Raw genomic sequence first — 26,632 nt, 5'->3', positions numbered from 1 at the left:
GGGCATGCGCTTGAGCAACACACGTTAAGGACTGCTCTCCATTTAGCGGCATTTAATAGATGGAGTAATTTCCCGGCAACGAGACTTCAACAATCGGAAACTTCACTCTGTCAATCTCGGTGACCGGGCCTGCGTCAGTGATTTAAAGTCTTCAGTCTACAAGTATGCGAAACTGCCAGGATTAAGTTCTGCAAGAAGCTTTCCCAGTCCGAGGATAAAGATTTAATCAATCAATCAATCAATGATGTGGTCTGCGGTCTGTTCCTCGGCACCACATTCACAAGAGGAGGAAGAGGCCATTTCCCATTGGTGCATGGTTGAGCGGAAAAGCCCGACGCCCGCACGGAGACGGTTGAGGCGCACCCATGCTTGTCTTGGTAGTGTCAGGTCGATGGAGCGTGTGTCGGCGTCGGGGATGAACGAATAAAGTCTGGTGATGAACAAGTGCTGCAATGAAAACAATATTTCTACTGCAGCACTTGACGAAATGGGAGTGTTATGTTCTTAAAACAGTTTTTTCATCGGTCCAATTGTGAATCTGGATCCGCTTAACTTGTCCTCAGCATGGTCCGCTTCCAAATACTCCTGTAACAGATTCAACGCGCATTGCTTTCTTTTCTTGGTTTTTGCGTAAAGTGGTGCAAAAAGTCCTCCGTGGCTCTACCTACCACCATCCACTTCAGTGTCGCTGCTACTCCCCTCTTCAGCAGAGCAGTTTGCTTCTTCAATTGCTTGAAGCATGTTCTGTTTTATTTTGATCTTCAATTCAGCAGTGTCGCTTAATGATCAGGCATTAAACACAGATGAGTCTAAATTGTGGGTGGAATGCAGTCGCAAGCTGAAAGTCGCTGTCCTCGAACCAATGACCAAATCTGGTTTGTATTGCTTCCACAAGAACGTCCACCAACGGCAAGCAAACAGCAATGCTGTTGCTGGTTTTAACGTCAGACAATCTTTTTAGAGGCATTCAATTTCAACTTCTTGAAGGTAACTAACTAACTGACAATAAGCATTAACAAATTGCTTTTAATCGCTGCGTGTTTCTTGATGCTTATAGTCAGTTAGTTAGTTACCTTCAAGAAGTTGAAATTTACTGCATTTTTATAAATATTTTCAGGTTTTTGATGAGGGCTTAAGTTAAACCGAAAACGTTTGACTGTTAAACTCATTTGTAAATATGTAAAATATATATTATAATGCTCAACCCTGTTGTATTGTTGTGTCTTGCCCGTCTTTGGTACATATCGATTAATCGCCAAAAACAATTAATTTAGCCAAATCAGTTATCAAAAATCGCCAAAAAAGAGCCAAATCATAAATATGAAGCTAAACGTCTTAAAAAATCGCCAGATTTCTGGACTTTGGCGATAAATTCGCCAATGTGGCAACCCTTTTCCACCAGACCACAAAACAAAAGTAGAACCGCGCATGCGCAGTGCTCCGCCGATACAGCTGCGAGAAAAATGCATTATTGCGCAAAACGCAGCAAACACGCACTAAGCAAGACACAAACACGTGCAGAGAAATAAACGGCAATTAAAAACTGAAATTTCAATACAAAAGTAACTTGTAACTGTTGAAAAAGTGCTAAAATAGGAACTAGTTACCGCGTTTCGTTACTTTAGGAAAATAGTAACGAAGTTACCGTTACTCAAAAAGTAACTAGTTAGGCCTACTGCCCACCTCTGCAGACGTATAGCCTACGGTACAACATGATTTACTATTCAGGCACGTTTCAAACTGGTTTTACCATCTTTTCCCATTCATTAACCTGCTGGTAGGCCTATATCGACTAATGTAGTTAGTACCGATGGTATATTTTTCGTCCCGGACGAGTTAATGACCAAAAATAAATTTTCGTTTTAAACCAAAGTTATTTTTTTCGAATTATGTTTTTTTGTGAAACATTTCGTTTTAAACGCCCTGCTAGTTGTCCGCGTAAAGTTCAAAATAGACCAGTGATTGCTCATAACTATGATATGTCAACTTGGTAACATTGTAAAAGGCATATGACCTTTACAAAGTCGACAAATAAGAATGAACCAATCTTTGCATTAATTATTTGGCCATCAGAAGACATGGAAGCTTGCGCTGAATTGGAATTTGTAACTATAATTGTAGCCAAGATGTCCCGTAAAACAAACACAAAACTAACGGACCAAAAGCGTTTGATCAGCGATCTACTCCAAAAGCTGCCGGTTCGAGAGCACGCAACTGCATTCGCACGATACTTTATGACATGCTTGAATGTGAACACAGAGATTGGCCTTCTTGTGTCTTCGTCCACTGGATTACAATCTATAACTGGCAAGGATGAGTGAAAAAGTTAAATCGAAAAATAGTGGCGCTGCCGCATCTCCCCCCGACAAAAGTGGTAAGCTTCACAAGATTTGGCTTTTTCCTTTCAGTCAATTCAAATTTTTAGATACCAAAAAAAAAATTAATCTTGACTAAAATACAGGGAAGTTAAAGTAACCTTAAACAACGTGGCATTAGCCTGCTTGGTCGTGTTGTGCGTTATTGGGGCTGTTTAAATAGGCTACCACATTGTCTTTTATAAAGATGGGCTTAATACAGTGCTATTGACCTCTGCTATGTTTGTTATATATTGTTTTTTTCGTTGTGATGGTCAGAAATAAAAACAAACTGATCTGACCTATTGAGTTACCATAAATAATCCGTAGTGTAGCCTATAATGTATATGCTATCAAGGAAAGTCATGCCTGGGGGAGAAAATTTAAGATTATGTCGCATGGTACGCGAACAGACCCATATTTTTGGTGAAGCTTCAAACAGAGGAAAAACAGTTTCTTGCCTACGTAGTCTTATAGAAACCGAAGGTCATTCCAAGCCAGTGACCGCAACTGAGAAGGTCAACAGAAATTTTGGAAGACAAGCAGAGGCTTTAAAAAATGGTTTAAACAACTCAGTTGAGTCCAAATATCAGCTTCGCTTTAAATAATCTCCTCGCTACACCTTCCCTAACATCTTCATCAACTCAGCATGTTAGTGATGGTAAGATAGGCTGGGATGCACAACACATGCACAACAAGAAGCATTATATTTTGAAGTGCAACCACATTACCGTGTTCAAGTAATAACGTAGGTAGGGTTGTTTATATGGAGTTTTAATGTTTGTAAACAAAAATAGACAAAAAATGCAAACAAAACTTTTTGTAACTTATTGAAAGATAAATCTACAATCACGTAATTGTCTTGTTATTAAAAGGAAAAAGAATCAATTCTGTAAATTCATCAAAGAATTAAAAAAATCAAGTTTAAAATAAGGTAAATTAAATGTTACAACATAGTCACGAGTGGTTCAAAATAGTTTACCAAAAAATCGAGTTATCTGCTGTTTACTTCTATTTTCAACAGTCCTACTCACAAGGTGAAGTGGACTAATTCGATGGATATTCGTGATATTTAGAAAGAAATTATATCACGACAGAACTACTGGACCCGTTGAACTAAACATTGGTTGACACTGAAATGAAATGAAAAAATAAGTCCGTCATGGGTGAATAAACATATTGACGTCATGATAGCAAGGTTAAAAGTTAGGACACAAATTCATGACGACGAAACTACGTCACAAAAGCTTTTGTTTGCCCTGAACTGGTGAAGTGTAGACAGCAGCCAATTTTTCGCCAAAAAATTACATTAAACCGATGTCATTGCAAGATTTCAATAAAGAAAATGCTTATCAAGATTTTGGTGATTGGACAAGCTCAAGATGATATCGTCACCGCTCGCTTGAGCGCCATCCCGTGCAGTTGGTTCATCTGTTTGAGATCGAGGAATAACTTTTGCCCTTGGTTCGAAACCCCGCCCGAGCGAGCTTTGGACGAAGTTTCTTTTTCGTTCAACTGCAACTTTCCAACCAATTGCGCAGAAGCAGGAGTCAAACTCTACAAAGGAATATAAAGAAAAGATATCATACAACGGTGAACACAATAATGAAGTAGTTAGTAATGAACAAACAATGAAAGCAAACCAACGCACACAGTTTGAGTGCAGTACGCCATGCAACTGAGGCACAAAAAACTTCTTTTCGCATTGTTGAGTATCAAGGAAATAAATTTTTATCTTGGAGACGCCATTTGTTTGACCACGAATGTCAAGCCTTGTTGTTGGATCCAGCCAAGCATAGTACTTTAAAATACCAGGACGGAGGTCGATTACACTAGAGTTTGGATAACGCAGAAAGAAAAAACATGATGTCATGAAATTACACATCAGTGGATCACCCCAATAAGCAGCAGAAAACGTTAATCAAAAAACTTGCCACAAACAGTGATGTTATTATAATGTAGGCTTTTTTGATTATTGAGCTCTTTAGCTTATTGAGAGACTCCGAGTCTCTAGTTACAAAAAGATAAATTAGGGTTCCTGTCTAGGGGCACAATAACATTCACGGGTGTTCGAAAAAAAAAATTATGAAATTTTACCAAGTTTTCATGACTAACCTTAACAAACTGGGGGGTCGGGAAGGTTACAAAATCTGTACGAACTTCGCTGCACTTCCCTTTGGCGAGCACTTGCTGAGTCTTGATGGTGAGGTTTTCAACTTGGTCGGCGAGGACACGAAGTTTCATTTGCTGGTCAGCAACCATCCGGCAGGGGGCGCTGCTACCCACTGGATATGGACCTACGACAAAAAGATGAAAAATCATCGCAAACCAAACAAGACTCATCTGATTAAAAAGCCAGATCTAACGCTGTTCAATTACTTTCGCATGTTTTCTCAGATGAATATTTGATGTTTTTGCCTTTTGAATGAAAAATACTAAAGCAAGTGATTAGGCGCTCACAAAGGCATCGTGGTTCTGGGGTTGACTACACCGCAAACTAAGTGTTTGTCTAAATGTCGGCCCTTCTTCTTTTTGCACCCAGACAGCAAAATCCGCCATTTTTGCATTGATTCAACGTTTGCAGACGTTGAATCAATGTAAAATGACGGATTTTGCTGTCTGGGCAGTAACCAACACAGTTCTTACCTGCTTTCCTCTTGCTGATGTCAATGACCTGCGGTGTTGCATATCCGCTCAATGACGTTGACAACTTGTTGAGTTGGGAACGAACGTTCTCGATTTCTGGGTGCGTTATCGCCACTTGAGGGAGACGGAGAGGCGTGAGTGACTGGATTAAAAAGAACGTTTCATTAATCGTAACTCAAGGGTTGAAAATAGCGAGAAAATGTTAATATTAAGGTTGCGTTGCCTCTGCCAGCAATAATTGGTGTTTTAATATTTCAACGTGGTTAGACAGACGTCTACTGACGAGGAAACGACATAAAACTCTAAGCTTAATCTCGAAAGTAAACAATTACTCTAGAACGCCGATATCAGGCAGCAAATCAGTTTTTTGACATTGATTCAACCGTGATTCAACATAGTATGAAAATTAAATTCGAGAGAAAAATTACCTTTGTGAAAATTAAAACCCTGGTGCTGTGTGGAAGCCAAACATATTGGAATGAAACTGAAATTTTACCTTCAAATCTCGCACCATTTTCTCGCCAACAAGTCGACTACACTGAGCGCGTTTGACTCTTAGCGCGGTTTGCAAAACTTCGATCTGCTGACGCAACATTGGGGAGTCGGCGATCTTGGTCGGTCCTGCAATGAACAACAATGCAGCTGCTTAGACTGGCGATGAATTTCACATTTCTCTGCCCATTTTTCAAGCTAACACTTCTGTCACATACACTTGAACACAACTTCACATGTTTTAACTGCGGGTGTCATCAACTGCTTAGATTACACAATAAAGCGAACTCTCCCAAGAAAACCATAATCTGCAATTTCGAAAAACCCCATAGATATGTCTTCTGTATAAACACCCAGCTAGCAAATTTGGTTTATTTTGCAATGATTTAACGCATGCAGACGTTAAATCAATGTAAAAAGAACCAATTTTGCCAACCGGGCGTAAGTGGAATAATACTTTACCTGCTGTATTTGCTAGGACCGAAGAAATTTCTGTTCTTGCGCCGACAGCAGCAGCTCCAATTCCGGGGGATTTCATTCCCAGATCCGAGAGAATATTGTGCTTGGCTTGAGACGACAACCGCTGTTTCAGCTCGGCCTTCTCCGCTTCAAGCGTGTCAATGTCGTTTTGCAATGCATCCAATGTTTCGTCATACTCTCTAGTTACAAAAAATAACAAGATGAAATGATTTATAAAGAGTCGTAAGGGTTAGCATGGTTGCAGTATAGGTTTACTTTCTAAAGGTCCTGCAGTTCTGCGGTACACAACGCAAAGGTGGAACAATTGCTTAATACCACAGACAGTTAGCTGATAATGAAGGAAGAGTTAGGTTTACGAGAAAATTAAAATCTTTGTGTTAAAATGGGTGAGAGTTTAGATTCACGCTGTAATTTGAGTTGTCATAGCTTAAACTTTAAGAAAAAAGCCGAGTCTACACAACCCATCACATATGCGGTGCAGAAACCGCTTCTAGCTGAGGGTGGTGGCATCAGTGCCGCACCACCAATCATCAAAACCTCTGCGGGTAAATTGACACTCTGGGAATTAAATAACAAACTAACTTGTCTTTTTTCTTTAAATCTTCGGTCAAGGAATCCAGTTTTTGCTGCAACAAACTCGTCTTCTCGTTTCCTTCTTTGCCGGCCTTCTCTGCTTTCCGCTCCAACATACCTGAAAGTAAAGACATCTCATATCAGGATAGTGGTCAAAGTTCTAATGCGAAACACGGCAAAGTGCTCAAGCTTGCCATAGCACAGAAGAAACAAATCCACTCTTCATGAGAACTATTGACCCATTCAATGCTTGTTTAAAGAGAAAAGTAACTTTTGTGACTTCGTCCTGAGCATTCGCACATCAAAATGCTGCGCGAAACGTAGATGAGCACAATATTGTTGACACATTTTTCTTTCCCATACAAAATATTGAAACAGAATCACTTGGTTAATCTGATAAAAAAATGAAGAACCCAAAATGTAGATACTAAACTCAGGTTCAGCAAACGTTTCGAAAACTATTCGGTCTTCATCTTCAGTGTTAATGAAGACAGTATAGTTTTTGAAACGTTTGCTGAACATGAGTTCAGTGTGGACTTTTTGGGCTCTTTATTTTTGGATTAGCTTAACCAGGCGCTCCACCCATTTGCTCCTGAGAATCACTTTGTTCATCGGAGTCTTACCGATCCTGATCTTTGATTCGGACACATCATCACTTTTCGTTTTTAACATCCTTCTCAGCTCCAAAATGACTTGATCTTTCTCCTCCAACTTTGACGAGAGTCCCTCTGAATCCGACATCTCCAACTTTACCGCCTGGGAGCGCTTCTCAACAGGATTTTGAATCTTGAAAAGAATGAACAAAAGTTTAGGAAACAGCGGTCTGGAAGCATGTTTGGACTGGTGCACAGCAGTCAGTGGTAGTTGTTATTTAGCCGTTGTTTTTTAACTATTTTATAACCTTTTCTTTTTGTTCTTCTTACTATTTCCAATCGTTTCATACATTGTTTCACGGTACAACTGTTCTCATTAATCACAACAAAGAACTGCAAAAAAACTGTAAAATTATGGCTGCTGTACTTGGTTCTGCAAGTCAAAAGTGTGGCCGCATACTTAGCAAGTGCTATCAATGACGAGGATGAAGACTCTCCCAGTCCGGATGATAAATCCTGGGAAATTTTGTCCCACGAAAGACGACTCAAAAGTTGGATCATCGTCGGTTGATTTTGACGTGTATTTACTCGTAGAGCCGTTAATTCACCAACGACGTTGAAACACATTGCTCTATTACGTCATCATCCAAAATCGGTATTACCCCACTGCCGTAGTGAGGGTGGCCGATTCTTTCCTTTAAGCGATTATCAGATTACAAACCGTACACGAAATTAGATGACCAGACAAAAAGATTCCTCTTCACCTTAGGAGAAGCAGCATCTGTGTCGTACTCTCCCTCCTGCATTGCCATCACCAGGGTGTTCATGGTTGCCATGGTGTTGCCTAAGGATACGCGTACAGCTCCAAACACTTCTTCGCCTTCATAGACCTGCCGAGGAAAGTACAGGTAGCAAGCCATAAAGAAAAGCTTTGACGATGCAAGATTACCGATAATAAGTTTAAAACATACAAACATCGCCTTTTCCATGAATTTTATATTAATATAGTGATATTACGATAAAAAAAAATTGTAATTAATAACAGACAATCTGTAACACAAACAAAGTAGTTTTAATCCAAATCATGTTTCCACAACATGTAAAATACTTTCAAGGTAAACTATGAATAGCACAGAGTCTGACACATGCAGTCGAAGAGATGATTAAAAAATACCGAGTCCAGCCTCTTAAATTATAACTGATCTCAAAATTTTAAGAGATTGAGAGTTTTAGTGCACACAAAGATGCAAAAGTGTCACCACATCTTGTAATGAAGCAAAAATTAAGATCATACTTCTTTGGCTACATTCCGCAAGAGCTCCTGCATCTTCACCACGGATAGTGAGCTCGAATCTGTAGGCCTGTTAACCTTGGCACATGACTGCACCCAGGCCAGAGCGAGGTTATGTACGGAAGTGAAGCACTTGAGACTCTTCGATAAACGATCTTTGACCTGTTGATCAAATGTATTCATAATAAAGATCACAATGATATTTTGTTGGAAAAATTTTGCGAAGTGTTGAATTGAAAAGATTAAAACGGCAAAAACATAATTCGTGAAAGCTTATCAATGCATCGCTGCCAATATTAGTAGCACTAAAAGCTAAACATTTCAAATGCCAGAGCATATATTTTGGGCACAATATAGTTACCTTAAAGTTAAACCAAAACCACCGCGCTTTTTACAGTTCCGTATTTTTAACAAAAATATATTACCAAGGACATAAAAAATTAGTTTGACGTAAACAGCACTGCACAACAACATCATGCGGATGGTTATGTTGACGTAAACAGCACTGCACAACAATATCATGCGGATGGTTATGTTGACGTAAACAGCACTGCACAACAACATCATGCGGATGGTTATGTTGACGTAAACAGCACTGCACAACAATATCATGCGGATGGTTATGTTGACGTAAACAGCACTGCACAACAATATCATGCGGATGGTTATGTTGACGTAAACAGCACTGCACAACAATATCATGCGGATGGTTATGTTAGGGTGAAATCCAAAACATTGCTTTCGAAATATTTCCATATTCTCAGCAAGAAATAAGTAAACAGCATGCCCAGATAGCAAAACCGGTCATATTACATTGATTTAACGTCTGCAGACGTTGAATCATTGTTGTCTGGGTGGAAGTACCTCTTGTGAGAAGTCGAGCCTTGAGGAAGACTGAGGAATTCGTCTCTTGATCTTCTTGCAAAATTGCTTCACGTCATTGCAGGACGTAGCCACGTCATTCAGAAGTATCGCTACGTCACTGGTCTCGTGACCGGCCTGGTCATAAAAACATGAATCAATGAATTTGTTTTACCTTCCCAAACAGCAAACCATCCGTTTTTACATTCAACGTCTGCAGACGTTGAATCAATGTAAAAACGACTGATTTGCTGTCTGGGCAGCCACAGCTTGTGATAGCACCCCTATAAAAACTGTCGTTTCTTAGTCGAAAAAAACAAACAAAGACAATAAAATCATAATCTATGTTATGGTGATGCATACGCGCGAAACATATCAGTTTTCAATAATCGTTTCAAATTTCCATATTTACAGAAACACAACAAGGATCATTTCATTTTGTAATATAACTTCAAACTAAAACCATTGCTTGAGGTATTTTATTGCATCAACTACACTTCAAGCAACATCAAATTAGCTTGGGTTAAAGACGGATGAGCGAAATATTCTAACTAAACGAAACATTCTAAAAGTTCAAGCCCAAATTTATCGAGTAAAAAAGGTAAATAATGTTTTCAATAAGAAATTGGCAAACCTGAATGAAGGACTTGAGCCGAGTGGTGTTGGTGTTAAGAGCAGTGAGCAAGACTTGGCACTGGCTGAGATATTGTTCCATGGATTTGGTGCAGTCAAATTCTTCGTGGCTCAAATGAACGCTATAAAGATGCTGAAAGAAAAATATGCCAATGCTAACATCGTTTTGATTAACACAGAGAGCAATGAAAGGATGAATAGAAAAGCTTATCACCAGCGCTTGATAGCAACACAGTCCAATGGCTGCAGCACCTGGATGGAATAATGTGAGTAATGTGACTACTTCCACTTCATATGCAAATCTCAACAGCAATTATTTGGTATAATCGGCATTGTCAACAGAGCAGATACTTATGCGTATGGACTAACCTTGAAAAAGAGCACAGCTTTATCGACGCTGTCTGTGTTAGTGGTCTCATCCAGCGTGTCTTTTCGCAGCAAGTCAGTTAAATGATCAAACACCCTCTCATAAGGCACCATCTCGGTGTAGAGGGTTCCAATCTTCTGGAACAATTCCACAGAACACTTGCTTAATGCCCTGGAAGAAAACACCGATTAATTGTTAGGAATCTTTGCCATGTAAAAGACACAATATTATGCAGAATACGTTACGAATTTGATTTGTTGAAGTTTCTGTGCCAAGGGAATTGTGGTAGGGATGTTCACTCTAAGACACGAGAAGAATTGAGTCAAAATAGTAATAAAATGGGAGCAACGATAGTGGAAGATCACGGTTGAGCTGAAGGAATGGAGGAGGATAGAGAAACGTTGAGTTGGGAGAAGTGAAGTGGAGGTTCATGATGGATGGAAGAGGTAATGTATGAAACAAAAACCGGTCAGCATACACAAAATCGAGAAAATCGCAGTAAAAATACTCTACATTCATTGTTGTAACAATTGCGTTGTTAAATGAAACTCCAAAAGTTGACTTATTTTCATTAATGTAACGCTACAATTGCGTTGTATCAACGTAATTCTTAATGCGTTATGTCACATTTTGTTATGCGGTCGGTGCGTAAAAAAGATGACAAAAAAGCTTACTCATCGTAACAGTCCATCATTATCTGAAGCCCGGTTAATTTGCTGACTAATGATGACGCAAAAGTTAACTGGTCTCCTCTGACGCCCAGCAATGCCACGTCCTTCACGACATCCGCGCTCAAATCAAACTTTTCGGCAATGTGTTTCCCTGTTTCAAGTGTAAATGTAACTTCAATTTCAAAAAAACATGTTGCTAGTCGCGGGAATAAAAGTAGTGCTAGTTTCTAGAAGAAACGGGACATAAAATAAGAAGTCTTGCACAAAATTAATGTCCACGTGTTCTTAGCGATAGAGATCCATACAAAAATGAGCTCAGCAGCAACAATGTTGTAGTAATATTTGATATAAAGAAGTGATTCTTCATTCACCTCAAGCCAGGGCGGCTAAATGCGGTGTCATAGATTAATTGTGCACTCCTTTAACGCGGGATTATAACATGGATCTAACACTTTTTGGTCGTGCAAACGCAGTGTCTTGAATAACTTTTCAACCATAAACTTTGTAGCTACCGATAATCTCCGCCTTGGACGAAAAGCGCTTGACCAGTAGGATAGCTTGGATACAGTCACTGTCGCCCGCCCTCCTGGTGAAGTTGGATGGCATGAACATCTGCAGCAGGCTGGTGTGGAGACTGGCTTGGCTCACATCCAGTTTGCGCAGGTCATGGTCTATGGAACGCGCTGTAGCCTGGTAATGGAAATTGGAAAATTATAATCCTTATTTGAAAGCAAGCTCACACAAAACGAACGATTTTACTTATTTTTTTAATATTCTACTGAAACTAATGCTGAAGTGTGGCCCAGAAACGTACAAAACTCTTGCAAGCTTGCTGGAAATCGCACCATAGCTTACGACAGTTCTATGAATGCATTCGCAAAGATGAGGGGAAGGAAACAGCATTTGTCCGTTCCAGCGAAAATCCTCAGCTATCTTGTTTGAAGAGTTTCCAAGGTAAGGAAACCAACAACTCAAAGAAGCAATAATGTCAGAGGTGTTGAGCAGTTGAGTGGTGCAGTAGCAAAGTCAGGGATTTACAGGGATTTTCCAAAATCCAGCACGATGAGAAGCAACTCTTCACAGTTCAGTAGACAATAGTTTGAACACAATTTATAACTATAAGAAACTACTGCAAAGCTTCACTGTGTATAGTTACGTTTGCATCTTGAAAAATAACGGCACGCAATGAGTTCAGTTAAAATCTACTCCCACCAACCAAGACGTTATTACTACTGAAAAACCATAACCGTGAGTTTTCAACTGTTATTATTCTGTTAATTTAGTAGAAGCAAAAATGGGCAAAACCACTTCAAACTTATTAAGTGGCTAAGTGTAATGTGCAAACCCACACAGCTACGGGTAACCTCGACGTTCAAGCAGCCTTGCGAAGCTGGAGGGTTTCGGCCACGCTTGATTGATTTTTCGGGTGGTGTGCGGTGAAGCATGCTATTCAGATGACGAAACTAACACATCACAAGAACTTGTTAAGAAAACTTCAAAAAAGTTGTTTGCAAAATAACAGCAATGCTTAGTGTTGTGCGTTTGGCTTTGTAAGATAATTAATAATCATCTAAAACTAGCTCAGAGGCTGAGTAGTTGGTACCTTCGGCTCTAGTACTGATAGGTTTGGGTTCAATTTCAGGTCGGGTCATACCAGACTTTCAATAAGGAAACACATTTACTCGAAGTTAAATCAAGGCTTAATATATATGAGTGGTTATTATTACAATAAGCTGTAAACGATAACTCTTAATGCATGTTGTAAATATCTGATATGCTTGTCAAAGCGAAATTGGGCGCATTGTCCGCCCCGATAGCTCAGTTGGTTAGCGCGTGCCTTCTGGAACGAAGAAGCTTCAAGATCAACCGGCGCTGGTACGACTCTCGGGGTGTGCGCTTGAACAACGCACTTTAAGGAGTGCTCTCCATTCAGCGGCATCTAATGGGTGGAATAATTCCCCGGCAACAAGACTTCAACAGTTAGAAACTTCACTCTGTCAATCTCGGTGACCGGGCCTGCGTCAGTGATTCAAAGCCTCTACAAGTATGCGAAACTGCCAGGATTAAGCTCTGCAAGAAGCTTTTCCAGTCCGAGGATAAAAATTCAATCAATCATTTGAACATCACTGATTTACAACCACAAGCCACTTGCTTGAAAGGTACCTTAGTTTCCACCATTTTAATCTGATAATTAAATGCTGGTGCTTGAATGTTTGCAGTGTCCGAGTCCGACTTTTCCTCTTGTTCACTCTGGGCCGCTCTCAAATCGTGGTTGGCTTCCTGCAGCTCCTGGACCACTTTGCGAAACTTCTGGATTGTATCCTGAGAAAGGAAAACGTAAATGAGACAAAAGTTAGTTAGGTTTCGAAAACATATGCACTGTGCTAATCGTATCCAGGCTTACGCCTCGTGGTTGCAGATGATGATTTAAATGAAGTGAACGGGAAGGCAAGAAAGCCAATCTTCATATCCACCTACACTCCTACAGGCATGCCTGTAAGTGTCCTGCCGAAGACACAGCTACATGCTCTTGAGCGGTGTTCGTACTGATAAGCTTCCATCAAATCTTTTGATGGTGTGTGAGGGAAATTTATTTTTTATACGCTTCTTAAAGTAAGTTTAGTGACACTTCAGTTAAACGTATAACGCCTAGAGCTAACGCGTATAACGCATAGAGCTATGCTGACCCAGTTGAATGAGGTCTGGAGAAGGCAAGCATTATTTATTGTCATTCCTGCAAAAGCAGTAATGACATGCCTGAAAATGGATACAACGGCTTCCTTTCCTTCCGTCCCCTTTCCATATTTACGCAAAAAAAAAATTGATTACCTCTCCGAGGTGTCGAACCAGGGTCGCATGCATACCTGATAATCGGCCACAGCGTCGTTTGCAGCTTCAGTTTGACGTTGGGCCTCGAGGACTTTTGCCCGCATGAGATCAACTTCCTCCCGAAGTTCGAGCTCTGAGTCGCGTGCGTTCTCAAGCAGCTCCTCGTTCATTTCGTTGATCGATTCCTGACAAATTTAGACGACGTTGTAGGAAATGCACAGATAATGATGTTCGCCTTTCGTTTCCGAAGATGGCCAATGAGACTGAGATCAAGTTTTTTTGTTTTTTTTCTAGTGTGGGCTTTGGTCAGTGTAGGCTACGTGAGTGCGGAGATGGCTGATGAGGCCTATCTGTGCGGTGAATCTTCTACTGCAGAATGGACATTGGAAGGATGGTTGGCTTGGGCCAGGGTTGTTTGAGGCTCGGGCCTTGCGATGTTCTCGTTTTCTGACAGCAGATAGCGTACGGTGTTTCTCAGCTGATTCTGCGCCTTTATAAATAAGACTGCGCCATGTTGGTCGTTCTGCGGCTAAGTCTTCCCACGAGTCTACGTCGATGGCGAATTCTTTTATGGAAGCTTTTAAAGTGCCCTTAAAGCGTTTTCTTTGACCACCTACATGACGTTTGCCGTTAGTCAGTTCTCCGTAGAGCAGTTGTTTAGGAATGCAATGGTTCGGCATCCGGTGGACGTGCCCAGCCCATCTTATTTGTGCCTTTTTTACGAGGGTAAGAGTGCTGGGCATGTTTGCTTTACTGAGAACTTCGGTGTCTGGGACTTTGTCCTGCCATCGAATCTTGAGCAGCTTTCGGAGGCAGGAAAGGTGGAAGTGGTTCACCTGCCTTTCGTGTCTCCTATAAAGAGTCGAGGCCTCACATGCATACAGAAGGGTCGTCACAATAACAGCTTTGTGAACTTTTAGCTTTGTGGGCAGCTTGATTCCACGCCTCTCCCATACGTTAGACCTCAATCTGCCGAAGGCGATAGATGCTTTGACGATTCTGTTGTTGATTTCCAGGTCAATGGTGGCTGTGTTAGAAAGAGTACTACCGAGATACTTGAAACTTTGACATGCATGTAGTTTCTGGTCGTTTACAGTGATGAGTGGTTTGCTATAGGATTTTCCAGGGGCTGGTTGATACATTGCCTCTGTCTTTTTAGTGCTGATTGTTAGTCCAAAATTATCGCAAGCAGAGGAGAACTTATTCATTTGTTGTTGGATTTCGGTTTTGGAACAGGCGTTCAGGGCACAGTCATCCGCGTACAGAAGTTCCTTAATGACAGTTTCGGTCACTTTGGTGACTGCTTTGAAGCGTCTCAGGTTAAAAAGTTTTCCGTCACAACGATAGCGAATTGGAATACCATTGCAGTCTTCATCTCTGAAAGCATCTGTTAGCATTGCTGAAAACATCATGCTAAATAAGGTAGGTGCCAGGACACAGCCCTGTTTAACGCCGTTTGTAACTGGGAAGGCTTCAGAGAATTCATTGTCATCAACAACGTAGGCCATCATTCGATCATGAAATTGTCTTACAATGGAGATGTATGTGTTTGGGCATCCGTATTTGTGCATGATCTTCCACAATCCTTCTCTGCTCACTGTATCAAAAGCTTTTGTCAAATCGACAAAGACAGTGTAGAGGTCTTGGTGTTGCTCCATGCATTTTTCTTGAAGCTGTCTGGCCGCAAAGATCATATCTACAGTTCCTCAATCCTGGCGAAATCCACACTGGCTTTCAGGGAGGAGGCCTTGCTCGAGATGGTTCAAGAGGCGGTTCAGTAAGACACGAGCCAGAATTTTTCCAGCAATTGTCAGGAGGGAGATTCCTCGATGGTTGTCGCACAGTTGGGGATTTCCCTTGCGTATATGTACGAAATGCACAGATACGCTTTCGTGGAAAGTTATTTGTTGTTTTAGTGGGTTTTTTTGGTTTTGAAGAGACATAGAGTTGGAATAAGTAATGGTACTAAGTAGTGTTGTATATGTTTTTGATGCACATATGCAACAAACAAAAGTTGCACAACAACATGCTTAAAGTTGCTTTACAGACAAGACCATACCAACATTCCAATCGCGGTACGGCCAACCATACAGTTTGAGCAAAACAACTCTTACGGTTAGGTAGAATTAAGTTTCAATACCCACAAAGGGGTTAGTTGTTTTAGTGAAGTTAACTTCATTCGGCATTGCATTGTCACGTCTTGCTAAGGAAATGTATGCCTGTCATTCATTATGTATCCTTTCCTGACAACACCAAAATACGTCATTTTTACACTGATTCAACGTCTGCAGACGTTGAATCAATGTAAAAATGGCGGATTTTGCTGTCTAGGTTCAGTACATGGAATAAAAAAAAAATAGGCGCAAAGAGCTTATTTTACCAAATCGTGGATTTGTTCCTCAATGTCGACTATCTTCTCCTCTTGCTGAAGATTTTTGTCTGTGAGTTCTTCCACCATTTCCTCGGCTCCAAGAGAAGCATCCACCTGCTCTTTCAACTCATCCACTGTGGACTCAACCTGGAAGGAGATGGGAGAGTTGGTAGAAAGATATTCTTTTTATTTCAGTTGCAGCTTCATTCGGTTTATTGAATAAAAAATGTGCATTTACACGTGCAATAAAAAAAAACAAAAAAAAACGATGAAACGTTTATCTGATAACGCAAGCGCTCTGCGTGACTCTTAACAAGTCGATGAATTTAAGAACTCAAGATAATTTTCTTTCCGTTGCAATCTACAGATTATAAAAATCAAAAATAGATATTCTGTATCAGTTGAACATATACGGAAAGTCCAAGTGACAAAAAGTGTATTTTACTGTTTCTAATTTCTTTTCCAGTTTTTCTTTCTTCTGGGAGACTTCCTTCAATTCCTTTGCGCGCTTCTCCAATTGCTTTTCAAGTGCCTGATACTCAGCCTTCTCTGCAGCAGACAAGTCCCGCATTCTGTCCAAACACAAGATCCGTTCAGAAAATAGTACGTAAAAAACAGATCAGCATAAAAATAAGCATCAAATTTAGAGCCTATTGCAACATCACCGTAGAAAATACGGGAGTCCCCGCTTGTTAAACCTACGGTCAATAGGCCCACCCGCTTGTTAAGCTCAATTTGGTCTCGTCCGGAAGTACTGGCTGTATAGGAGTGGCAAAGAGTTGTGTCCCCCTATAAATAGGCCCAAAATCGTCCGGTCCCGAGGTGGGCATAATAAGCAGGTATTATTGTATAACAAAAGACTATTCGTACTGTAAACTTGCCGGGTCACCTGCTACAATTTTGGAATATATGTATATTCCCAAGATAAAGTCATGCACCTCGATGGGAATCGAACTGACAACCTTCAAGGTGTCGGTTGAGCGCCTCCATTGCTTCGCCAGACAACTCCGGTACACCAGGTGGTTCCCAGGCAGCAAATTAGCCCTTTATTGATTCAAAGTCTGCAGATGCTGAATCAATGTACTGTACAAAAGGACTGATTTGCTCGCTGGGTTGTTTTTCTTGGATGGCAACACATTAATTTTTTATGCCATCGATCATGATCCACGGAATGGTTTTCCCGTTCATCTTTTTACATAAATATAACATCTAACAATGTTGCATTTTACAAAAGAGAAGATCTGCGGCTAATACAGACAGCAAAAGTTGCGTTTTTTACATCGTTTACACGTCGTCTGACGTTGAAAAGACGTAAAAACGACCACTTATAGCAATCGCTTCATACCGAACAAGAGCTTCCTTCAGTTTGGTATTTTGCTCGGCCAGCTGCTTCACTTGGTAGTTGGTGGCTGTTCCTTCAGTCCCGCTGTCCTCAATCTCAGCCTTCAGTATCTCAAGGTCAGTTTGGAGCTCTTCAACTTTTTCATTCAAATGTTCAACCTGGTCAAACGAAAAATGCAACGTTCAGCTATGCGGTTTGTGTTTAACTTTCCCTAAAAACCTTTCTACCAAAAAAGTAAACTGATGCCACTGAACATATGATAATGGTACTAACCTCTTTTTGCAGCATATCCGCTTTTTCTTCAGCCATTTCTTTGTCCAAAGTAGCCATTTCTATAGTTTCATGAACATCGGCCATTTCCTCAATATAACGATCCTTAGATTCAATGGCTTCATCCTTCATCTGAGGCGGTGCGAAAATAACGTTTGAGAGTCAGTTGATAAATATATACGGACTAAATATATGAAAGTTTTTCTTGCACAGAAACAACGCATAATGGGTTTCTATTCACGATTAATGTTTCATTAGCTTTTTACCACAACCATAACACACAACTCTTGGTAAAAACAAAACGACCAATGTAATGCAAAAGCGGTTTCTATCTAGATGGTTTTACCAACAGGAAAACTGTAAAGTGTAGTAACTTAAACTCGGCAGTTGTACAATGTGAAACCTTGTTTGCTTCACGAAGTTGCTTGGATAGTTCTTGCATCTGTTCCGAAGTGCGAGACTTTGTATCTTGTAGTTGTTGAATTTGTATTCTCATCTTTTCGAAATCCTTCAGTTTGGCTCTTTCTTCCTGCAATCAATGCTGATATAATTTCTATCTGATCTGATTAAGCTAACTCAGTGATAAGAAAACTCAAATCAAGACAATAGCACTCATTTCGTCTAAGAATAAATTAAAACAAATCAGTAGCCTACTTCTTAAATAGTGTACTATATACTTCAAAACAATTTGCAACATCTTGAAATGAATATCAATATTGATAGCATCACTATATCGGTATAGTGCAAACACCATTTTGAATATACACTAAGCAGTGATATTTACAACTGAATCAAGGCTTACCTGTCTCTTGATACGGATCGTCTCAAATTTCTCCTTCCATTCCTTAACTTGTCCTTTCAAGGATTCAACTTCGATCATAGATACCCCAGGAGCAAGAGAGGGCATAGAGCTTAGGAGTCAAAAATAAAGATAATGAACGTATTTAGGAGAGGTTCTGCTGCATTGAATAGAAGTATTGCAAAAATACTTGGAATCGAAACAGTGCAATGCTTTATTTTTACTTTTTTCACTAAGTAGAATTTTGAAAATTAACAGTTAAACTACAACTGAGAGGAGAAACGGACAAACACCCAGCTTTTTAATGTAGAAGTACCGGTTCAGCTCTCAGAGTGTATGCTTTAACAACACACTTCAATAATGCAATTTCTCTCAGTTCTTGAATTGAATCATTCAAAGGGAAATTTCAAATTGTCAACCGTCGTGGTTCAAATCCTACACAAATGTCCATTGTCCAAAACCGCCAAGATTATGAAAGAGACCTTTCCAGTTTGAGAAAACAAAGATGCACAAAATCTATTAATCATTTGGAATTAACCCCAGCATAGTCACCATGCACAATTGCACATGAACTTTGATCTAACATACCTATACGACACTGGAGGTGCAGCTGCTGGAGATGGAACAGGCTCTGGTGCAGGAGGCTCTAGTTTTGGTACAACTTCTACAGGTTTAGGAATAACCGGCTCTGACTTTGGTGGAGATGGGTCAGGGGATAGAGAAGGTTTTGGGGCATATGATAACCTACTTTTAGGTTTTTGTAAAGAAGAAGGGGCTACAAGTCGTGACTGCCGAGATGGGCTGGAACTCCGCTCTTTGTCACTCCTTGATGAAGGCTGCAATATGAATCGACTTCATTGTAATATCCTATCCTCATAAAACAATATGAGAAAAAAAGCAACAAAGCTCTAAAACTATTTTATGTTCAGGACATAGGCGTAGAGTTTTAGAAATTGCCGGGGGTGCAGTTATATCAGAATATCACACGTATAAACATTAAATATCATACTGTATATACTCGAGTATAGGTGGAGATTTTAAGCAAGTGATTTTCACCTTGAATAAAACAGGTTCGACTTAGGCATGGGACAAGCTGTTGTCTCCAGCTCGCCAGCCTTCAAAATTAACTCATTTTGCTACGGCAAAATCAGTAGATTACGGATTGTGAAATGGCGTCCGCTGAAGTAAAAGTTTTGAATACGTTTATTTGCAATAATTCCAAATATATTGGTTTCTTATCAATTCTAAACTTTATACACTTGTTTACTGATCATTTTTTTTTTATTTCGTTGAAGTCGATGTCAAATCTTAGCAGCCACATAAATCAATGATATCAGGTTGGCTAGGTAATAATGGTGGTAAGAGACGTCGTTAATGCAGGCAATATCGGCTGCCAAGACCATTAAACACCTTTTCTTCTTTTATCGGTTTTCGATTTAATTCACACACATAGCGAACTATCTTTGCTTCAAGAACATCGTGGGCAGTCATAATTGCACATTTGCTGGCCTAGTTTTGTTTGAGTTCAACCCTCAGATCAGAACTTAAAGTTTTTCCTTTGCACTACTGAATTAGCTTTTTTGCCCGAGATAAACAATTGCTGGCGTTGGCGGACATTAGCCCATTTTTTTACATTGATTCAATGTCTACCAGTGTTGAGTGTTCATGTGTTTAATGAGCGGATTTCGATTCTTGTGCGTCTGATAGCAAACAATGCGTTCTGTTGAATCATTGATCTCACAGTGGGAAGACCTCGTTGAAATAGCGCGTCTAATTTAGCTGGTTTAGGGTACTTATTATTGCCGTAAACATTGTTACGTGACTATTTCAGCAGGGTAAGTTACTGTACGCTCTACTTTGAAATTTCCTCACCATATGTCAATACCAATAAGAGCAGGGGGTGCGCCGCACCCCTGCACTCCCTTACTCTACGCCAGTGGTTCAGGATATCCAAAAATGAAGCTGTTTATGTGGGCCAAGTTAACAAGCAATTGAAGTTGTAACTATGTCAGTGCAAGCAATAACAGAAAACATGTTTACTGTAATAACAAATAATAATGATTACTATCACTTGAAAAAACGATTAGGGAAAGACAGGTTAGTGTATAAAACCGGCATGCAAGATTGCTTTGTGCTTTAATAAATTGAATAAACTCGACAGAAACATCCACTTACTGGTATCAACTTTGATGCTATTCCTCGAGTTTCTTCACCTGTCAAATGAAGATACAAAGCGTAATGGTTGTAGTATCAATGAGAGCGTACCAACCAAAGTCAGCTTAATCTTTGTAAAAATAAAGGTAGACAAGAATAGCCAATGCATTTGGAGGAAAACTATGTATATAATATTAGAAAAATATCCTGCCCATTATCATTATTTAAAGAATGCAAAGGAAACAGAGTCAAAATACATTTTAAGCTTTATTGCCTTTATTATCATGAACCAGTGTTGATTAGTATACAAGCGATGGATTAATGTCTGTCTGTAGAGAGAAAAGTCTTCCTTTCCATGCCTTATGATCCAGCATTGGTGAAGACCATATTCTAAGCTACAAAATCTCGACTCATGAGCTTGTTCCAAGAAAGCTTTGGTCTGCCTTGACCTTGCGGTGTTAGCATGATATGTTAACAGTGATAACATGCGGTGTTAACCGTGTTAACATGCGGTGTTAACATTTGTCGGCTGCATAGCCGAGTGGTGAGAACACTGGAACAGCAATCGAAAGGGCGCCGGTTCGACACCGCTCAAGAGCATGCGGCTGTGTCTGTGGCAGGACACTTAGAGGCATGCCTGAAGGTGGACACGAAGATTGGCTTCCTTGCCTTCCCGTCCACTTAATCTAAATCTTCAACCGCCGGGTGTAAGCCTGGATACGACAAACAAGCATGATATATCTGACCTGAACTTAATATTGTCTATATCATTATTAATTTTAATCTACTTATATTGCCTTACGTTTAGGTAATTGAGGTGAGTCCAGTACTTGCACTTGTGGTGGCCGAACAAAAACTCCTGAAAAAACTGAACAAGTCTAAAACCATCCAAAAACTGTCGAACCTTTTCGATGGTGTTCAGTGAAACTTGAACGGTTCAACAGTAAGTGACACTGAGAAATCCCTATTGTAGTGAAATCGGGATAAAGAGAACTTGTAGAGAAACAGATAACTTACAGAGAAAACGCAATCGGTACATTTAAAAAAGTTTGTCAAGCATTAAAAAAATATGCTCTTGGTTCGCCAATCGAGCACTTTGCTAGCAGACATCTTGCTGTTGCATTGCGCAATGCGCATAGCTCACTGCTTCACAGTTTGAGCACTTTGGCAAGGTAAGTGAAAGTATTCAAATGTGGTTCCTGGATTACCAATACCACAAATGGAAAAATCACCACGCTAAATTATATACTTATATCATATAGTAATAAGGTGTTCAAGTCTAGTAATGTTTAATATCTTTTCAGGTATTATCAATTAATTGCTTTTGTATATTTTTTAGGACCTTTTGATGCGTAAAACAGGGTGTCAAGGGTTTACTTTAGAGAGTAATAACTATATTTGATTTAACTCGCTCTGCTTGGCTTTTTGCTTTGAGCACTTTTGGTAGTATTAATAGATAATATAATAGTATTTATTGGTTATTCATATTAATATATATATCATGTGTGTCTGCTAAGTCCTTAAAACGTAAATATTGTTTAGACAAGGTCCACTGCCGTGGCATAACTATATGAATATTGTAATTACCACAGTTTGGGTTGCAGGTGAAATATCGTTTTCCTTGAACTTCACCGTCATTTTTTCCCAATGGTTGGTTTAATGTAACTCCAATCCACTTCCCCCTTCAAAATATAGAAACATTTATTTTCATCATCTTTATCATCATTTGTCAATTCTAGTTTTTATCATAATAATAATCACATATGAGATGCTGCAAAGCAGAGTGCTCATTCATCTTTCAATTGTATAATAAACTAATAAAGACAATAACTATATTGAAGTTAACAGTTGGTATAAACAGTAATACACACGCAAAAGTAAATAACTATGTAATAACAGTGAGGGACGAGGGTAGGTAAAAATTACATACTAAAAAACAATACCAAAAATTATGTTATCGGATTAAAGCAATATTGGTAGGCCTAGCCCTATGCATCAATTAGGCAGTGACTGCTGGTATGGGCAATGCTAACAGTACAATTGAACACTAGTGTTAGTAAGTACAGTAATAATAACAGTGACCAAACCACCTCATTGTATCACTGGGGGATAAACTGGTAAGAAAACATAAGCCACACCATGTTACTAGCCTATTGTAAGTATTATAGATAAAAAAAAACAAATCTTCAGTAAGGATTTGGCTTTTACACGATTTACAATTGTCAGAAAGCTTTAACATTAACTGAATATCAAAGTTTTCGTTTTGTTGTTTTTGTCATTGTAGTAACCAATCGGTCTTGATAAAAAAGTAGGAGCTTAATGCTTGTTTACAATCCTTCCTTCTTCCTGTCATAACCATAACTTGCAATCTTTTATTTATTGAGTCTGAAGTGGGGATAAAAACCTGACTTTTTGTACACACTAATGAACTTCACAACGGTTAAACTCAAATCCAAAGTACACACATATTGCAAAGGTGTCCTGGCATTCCTATCGCTTGTTTTACCAATACAGAATTCAACACAAAAAGGTAAGTGGTCTCTCCTCACACAACGTTTCCTGGCACGCAGCAGAAGCAACAATTAAAAGCGAAATGCCTGAGTCGCAGGCAGGCAACATTATGGAGAACAAAAAAGAAACAATGCAAACTCAACATCAGCACAATTACAAATGAACAGGGCAATCGAGGCGATGGAACAATATAGCCTACTGTTAGTAATATTGTAAATAAAACATTGCTCATACAAACATTATCAAGTTACAAGAACCACTGAAAATACACCTCAGTGATTGAGTTTTGCTTGGCTTACATTACATATTACTTATTTTAAAGGAAGTGGCTGCATTTACGGCGCCGTAAATACAGCCGTTCCATGCCTTTTTTATAATCTTTACATCGCTTTTAGTGCGCATGCGCACTGTTGCTGAAAAAAGCTGCATAATGTGCATATATAACTAAATTCAGAATAACTAAATTAACTAAATTCAAATATTTTTGCCAAGTGATTCAGTGGCGCGTGTGGTCTGCGTCTGACTCGCACTCCCAAGGATATGAGTTCGATACTTCCAAGAGGTATGTTTTTTTTTAAGCTAAATTCTCACCTGAAGTGACTCAATCGTTAGGCTGCGCATTTTTGTGGCCGTTTAGTTTGTTTTTAATTCTGAACATCACAACAATAAAACAGTATATGACAAACATAGCAGAGATCTAGAAAAAGGTAGAAGTGACAAAACGCGGACGTTATACCATGCATGATACCAGATAGCCGAGTGGTGAGAATGTCTGCGCGCCGTTCGAAAGGACGCGGCTATATCTCGGTAAAGACTCTTAATGGCAAGCCAAAATAAGAGGAACAGCTGACTCGAAGACTAAATGTCACTTCGCTGCTTCCTGTTGTATCGCATCTGTGATCGCAGTGTACTGTATGTTATCGCAATGGGCGCAAATAAAAACACGATTATTATTATGAAGCAGGACAATCAGTTTAAAATATGGCGTCGTCGTCGTGTGAGCCTCTGGGGCCGAGGATCTATCCTTTTACCACTCCAGATTCACGATGTTCCCGGACTACACTGGAAGGCTACTAGAGAGCAGCCAGTCTTTGGTTTCGTCATCCATGACACGCAGACCTTCCACTCCGTTAGGTGGCTTGAAGATAGAACAGTCATTGATGATGTGGTCTGCGGTCTGTTCCTCGGCACCACATTCACAGAAGGAGGAAGAGGCCATTCCCCATTGGTGCATGGTTGAGCGGAAAAGCCCGACGCCCTGTCTTGGTAGTGTTAGGCCGATTGGGTGTGTGTCGGCTTCGGGGATGAACAAATAGAGTTTGGTGGCGCTTGACTTCCATTCAGAACTCCATTTATGGTCCGCCCAAGCAGCCGCAGAGACGTCTTGTTCTCAAACCTTTAGTTAGGCTACGTTACGATTCAATCGTTAGGCTACGCATTTTTGTGGCCGTTCAGTTTAATTTGTTTTTAGTTCTGACCATCACAACGAAAAATCAGTTTAATATATGGCACGGTCGTAAACACCTAAAAATTTTATGAATAAGTTATAGAATTTAAAAAAAAAAATCACTAGCCTTTTTTTCTTTTCTAAATTTATAAAAAATTTATTAAGGTGTTACGACCGTGCCGTATTTTAAACTGATTTTTTGTTGTGATGGTCAGAACTAAAAACAAACTAAACTGATTGTCCTGCTTTATAATAATAAACGTGTTTTTATTTGCGCCCATTGCGATAACATACAGTACACTGCGATCACAGATGCGTTACAACAGACAACAGGAAGCAGCGAAGTGACATTTAGTCTTCGAGTCAGCTGTTCCCCTTAGTTTGGCTTGCCATTAAGTGTCTTTACCAAGACACAGCCGCGTCCTTTCGAACGACGAGCAGACGTCCGCGTTTTGTCACTTCTACCTTTTTCTAGATCTCTGCTATGTTTGTCATATACTGTTTTTTCGTTGTGATGTTCAGAATTAAAAACAAACTAAACGGCCACTAAAATGCGCAGCCTAACGATTAGGTCACTTCAGGTGAGAATTTAGCTTAAAAAAAAACACACCTCTTGGAAGTATCGAACTCAATCAATCAATCATTTTATTTTTCGTCATTAACGCGTCCGGGACGAAAAAGATACTAACTACAAAAATCGATATAAACCTACCAGCACGTTAACGAACGGGAAAAGGTGGCAAAACTTTGAAAGGTTTAAAACGTGCCTGAATGAAAAATTATGTAGTAGGCTATATATCAGTAGTTAGCACGGCCACAAAACCCAAAAAAACAAATAGCAAAAAAATAAAAAAAAAACAGAGAGAAGCACACATGTAGTTATGAATGACAGCCTAATGAAAAGTGTTGTGGATTGAATTTGCCAGTTCCAATATTGATGTGGATGAGCAGTCATAATAATAAATAATAATAATAAGATGGAGAAAGAAAACCGGACATAAAAGAAACCCATCCTCAGGCAAAAGCCCGTTTCAATGTGGCCCAGGAGAGCAGGTGTTGAGCTCTTTCTATGGTTAAACTGCACATCACACAGTAGCCATACATCACTCATACATAACTCATCACTCTGCACATCACTCATATCCTTGGGAGTACGAGTCAGACGCAGACCGCACGCGCCACTGAATCACTTGGCATAAATAGTTGAATTTAGTTATATATCCAGCTTTTTTCAGCAACAGCGGGCATGCGCACTAAAAGCGACGTAAAGATTAGAAAAAAGGCATGGAACGGCTGTATTTACGGCGCCGTAAATGCAGCCACTTCCTATTTTAAAACTTACGTAGCAAACTGCGTGGCTCCAATATAAGAAACAACACCTTGAAGCCCCTTTCCAATAATTTCTACATGTGCACCCAGTCTAAGGTTGTCAGACATGTTTTCAGTTGCAGCATTAGCCAAATCTAAAAATGGCAATATTAAGCTTCCAGTGACAGCATGATATAACCTACCGTAATAATACAATTACACTTAAAAATTTTCATTTTGTATAAAGTGAACGTGTTTTTGGCAATGAGAGTAGCCCAACATAATATGTTAAAATAGCCTACTCAGGCTAAAACTTTACTTTGGAATAAGATTTTCTCCAATTATTGCATATGGTACGGACAACGAGCAACAAAATGCATTCATGGACTGAAAAACCTAACCTATGAACAAAGACTGTTTGAACTAGACCTTCTCTCGTTGGAAAAACGGAGATTAATTTTTTATTTGACAGAAGTTTTTAAATTAGTGTTACGGCCAATCTCTGTACAAATCAAACGTCATATAAAACCGTTCAAGTCTACTGAATATTACGTCATGGAAGTTGCTAGAAAATGTGCCAAAATTGCACCAGCGTTAATAAGACTTGTGTCAGACCTGTTTAAATCTGTTTGGACCTGTT

General features: G+C 39.7%; 1 protein-coding gene across 2 annotated transcripts; it reads right to left on the bottom strand.

Annotated features, from left to right (window-relative positions):
- Positions 1-3,044: 3,044 nt before the first annotated feature.
- Positions 3,045-26,176, bottom strand: LOC145779319 (dynactin subunit 1-like). Of its 2 annotated transcripts, XM_082590875.1 has the most exons (28): positions 26,027-26,176; positions 22,314-22,408; positions 21,529-21,585; positions 20,748-20,785; positions 19,161-19,408; positions 18,576-18,684; positions 18,177-18,302; positions 17,777-17,905; positions 17,507-17,661; positions 16,607-16,733; positions 16,171-16,308; positions 13,826-13,975; positions 13,125-13,283; positions 12,326-12,424; positions 11,474-11,651; positions 10,965-11,112; positions 10,293-10,461; positions 9,925-10,056; positions 9,294-9,428; positions 8,433-8,591; positions 7,903-8,028; positions 7,169-7,331; positions 6,555-6,663; positions 5,955-6,151; positions 5,497-5,621; positions 5,001-5,142; positions 4,470-4,651; positions 3,045-3,911 (listed from the first exon to the last, which is right to left on the bottom strand). In XM_082590875.1, exons 1-28 carry the CDS (start codon positions 26,119-26,121, stop codon positions 3,732-3,734), a joined length of 3,870 nt encoding a protein of 1,289 aa, XP_082447001.1. In that variant the 5' UTR covers positions 26,122-26,176; the 3' UTR covers positions 3,045-3,731. The 2 variants fall into 2 exon arrangements, with proteins under 2 accessions (XP_082447001.1, XP_082447002.1); XM_082590876.1 differs by lacking the exon at positions 12,326-12,424.
- Positions 26,177-26,632: the final 456 nt, after the last annotated feature.

The sequence above is a fragment of the Aplidium turbinatum genome, chromosome 11, assembly GCF_918807975.1.
Source record: "Aplidium turbinatum chromosome 11, kaAplTurb1.1, whole genome shotgun sequence".
Lineage (NCBI taxonomy): Eukaryota > Metazoa > Chordata > Ascidiacea > Aplousobranchia > Polyclinidae > Aplidium > Aplidium turbinatum.
The sequence above is the reverse complement of the archived record's forward strand: the minus strand, read 5'-3'. Positions and strand labels throughout refer to the sequence as shown.

Coding starts and splice junctions, on each gene's coding strand:
- LOC145779319 (XM_082590875.1), bottom strand. CDS start 26,121: ATGTCTGACAACCTTAGACTGGGTGCACATGTAGAAATTATTGGAAAG. Junction 8,029..8,432: donor TGCGGAATGTAGCCAAAGAA/GTATGATCTTAA, acceptor TTTCCTCGGCAG/GTCTATGAAGGCGAAGAAGT. Junction 5,143..5,496: donor AAATGGTGCGAGATTTGAAG/GTAAAATTTCAG, acceptor TTTTTAATCCAG/TCACTCACGCCTCTCCGTCT.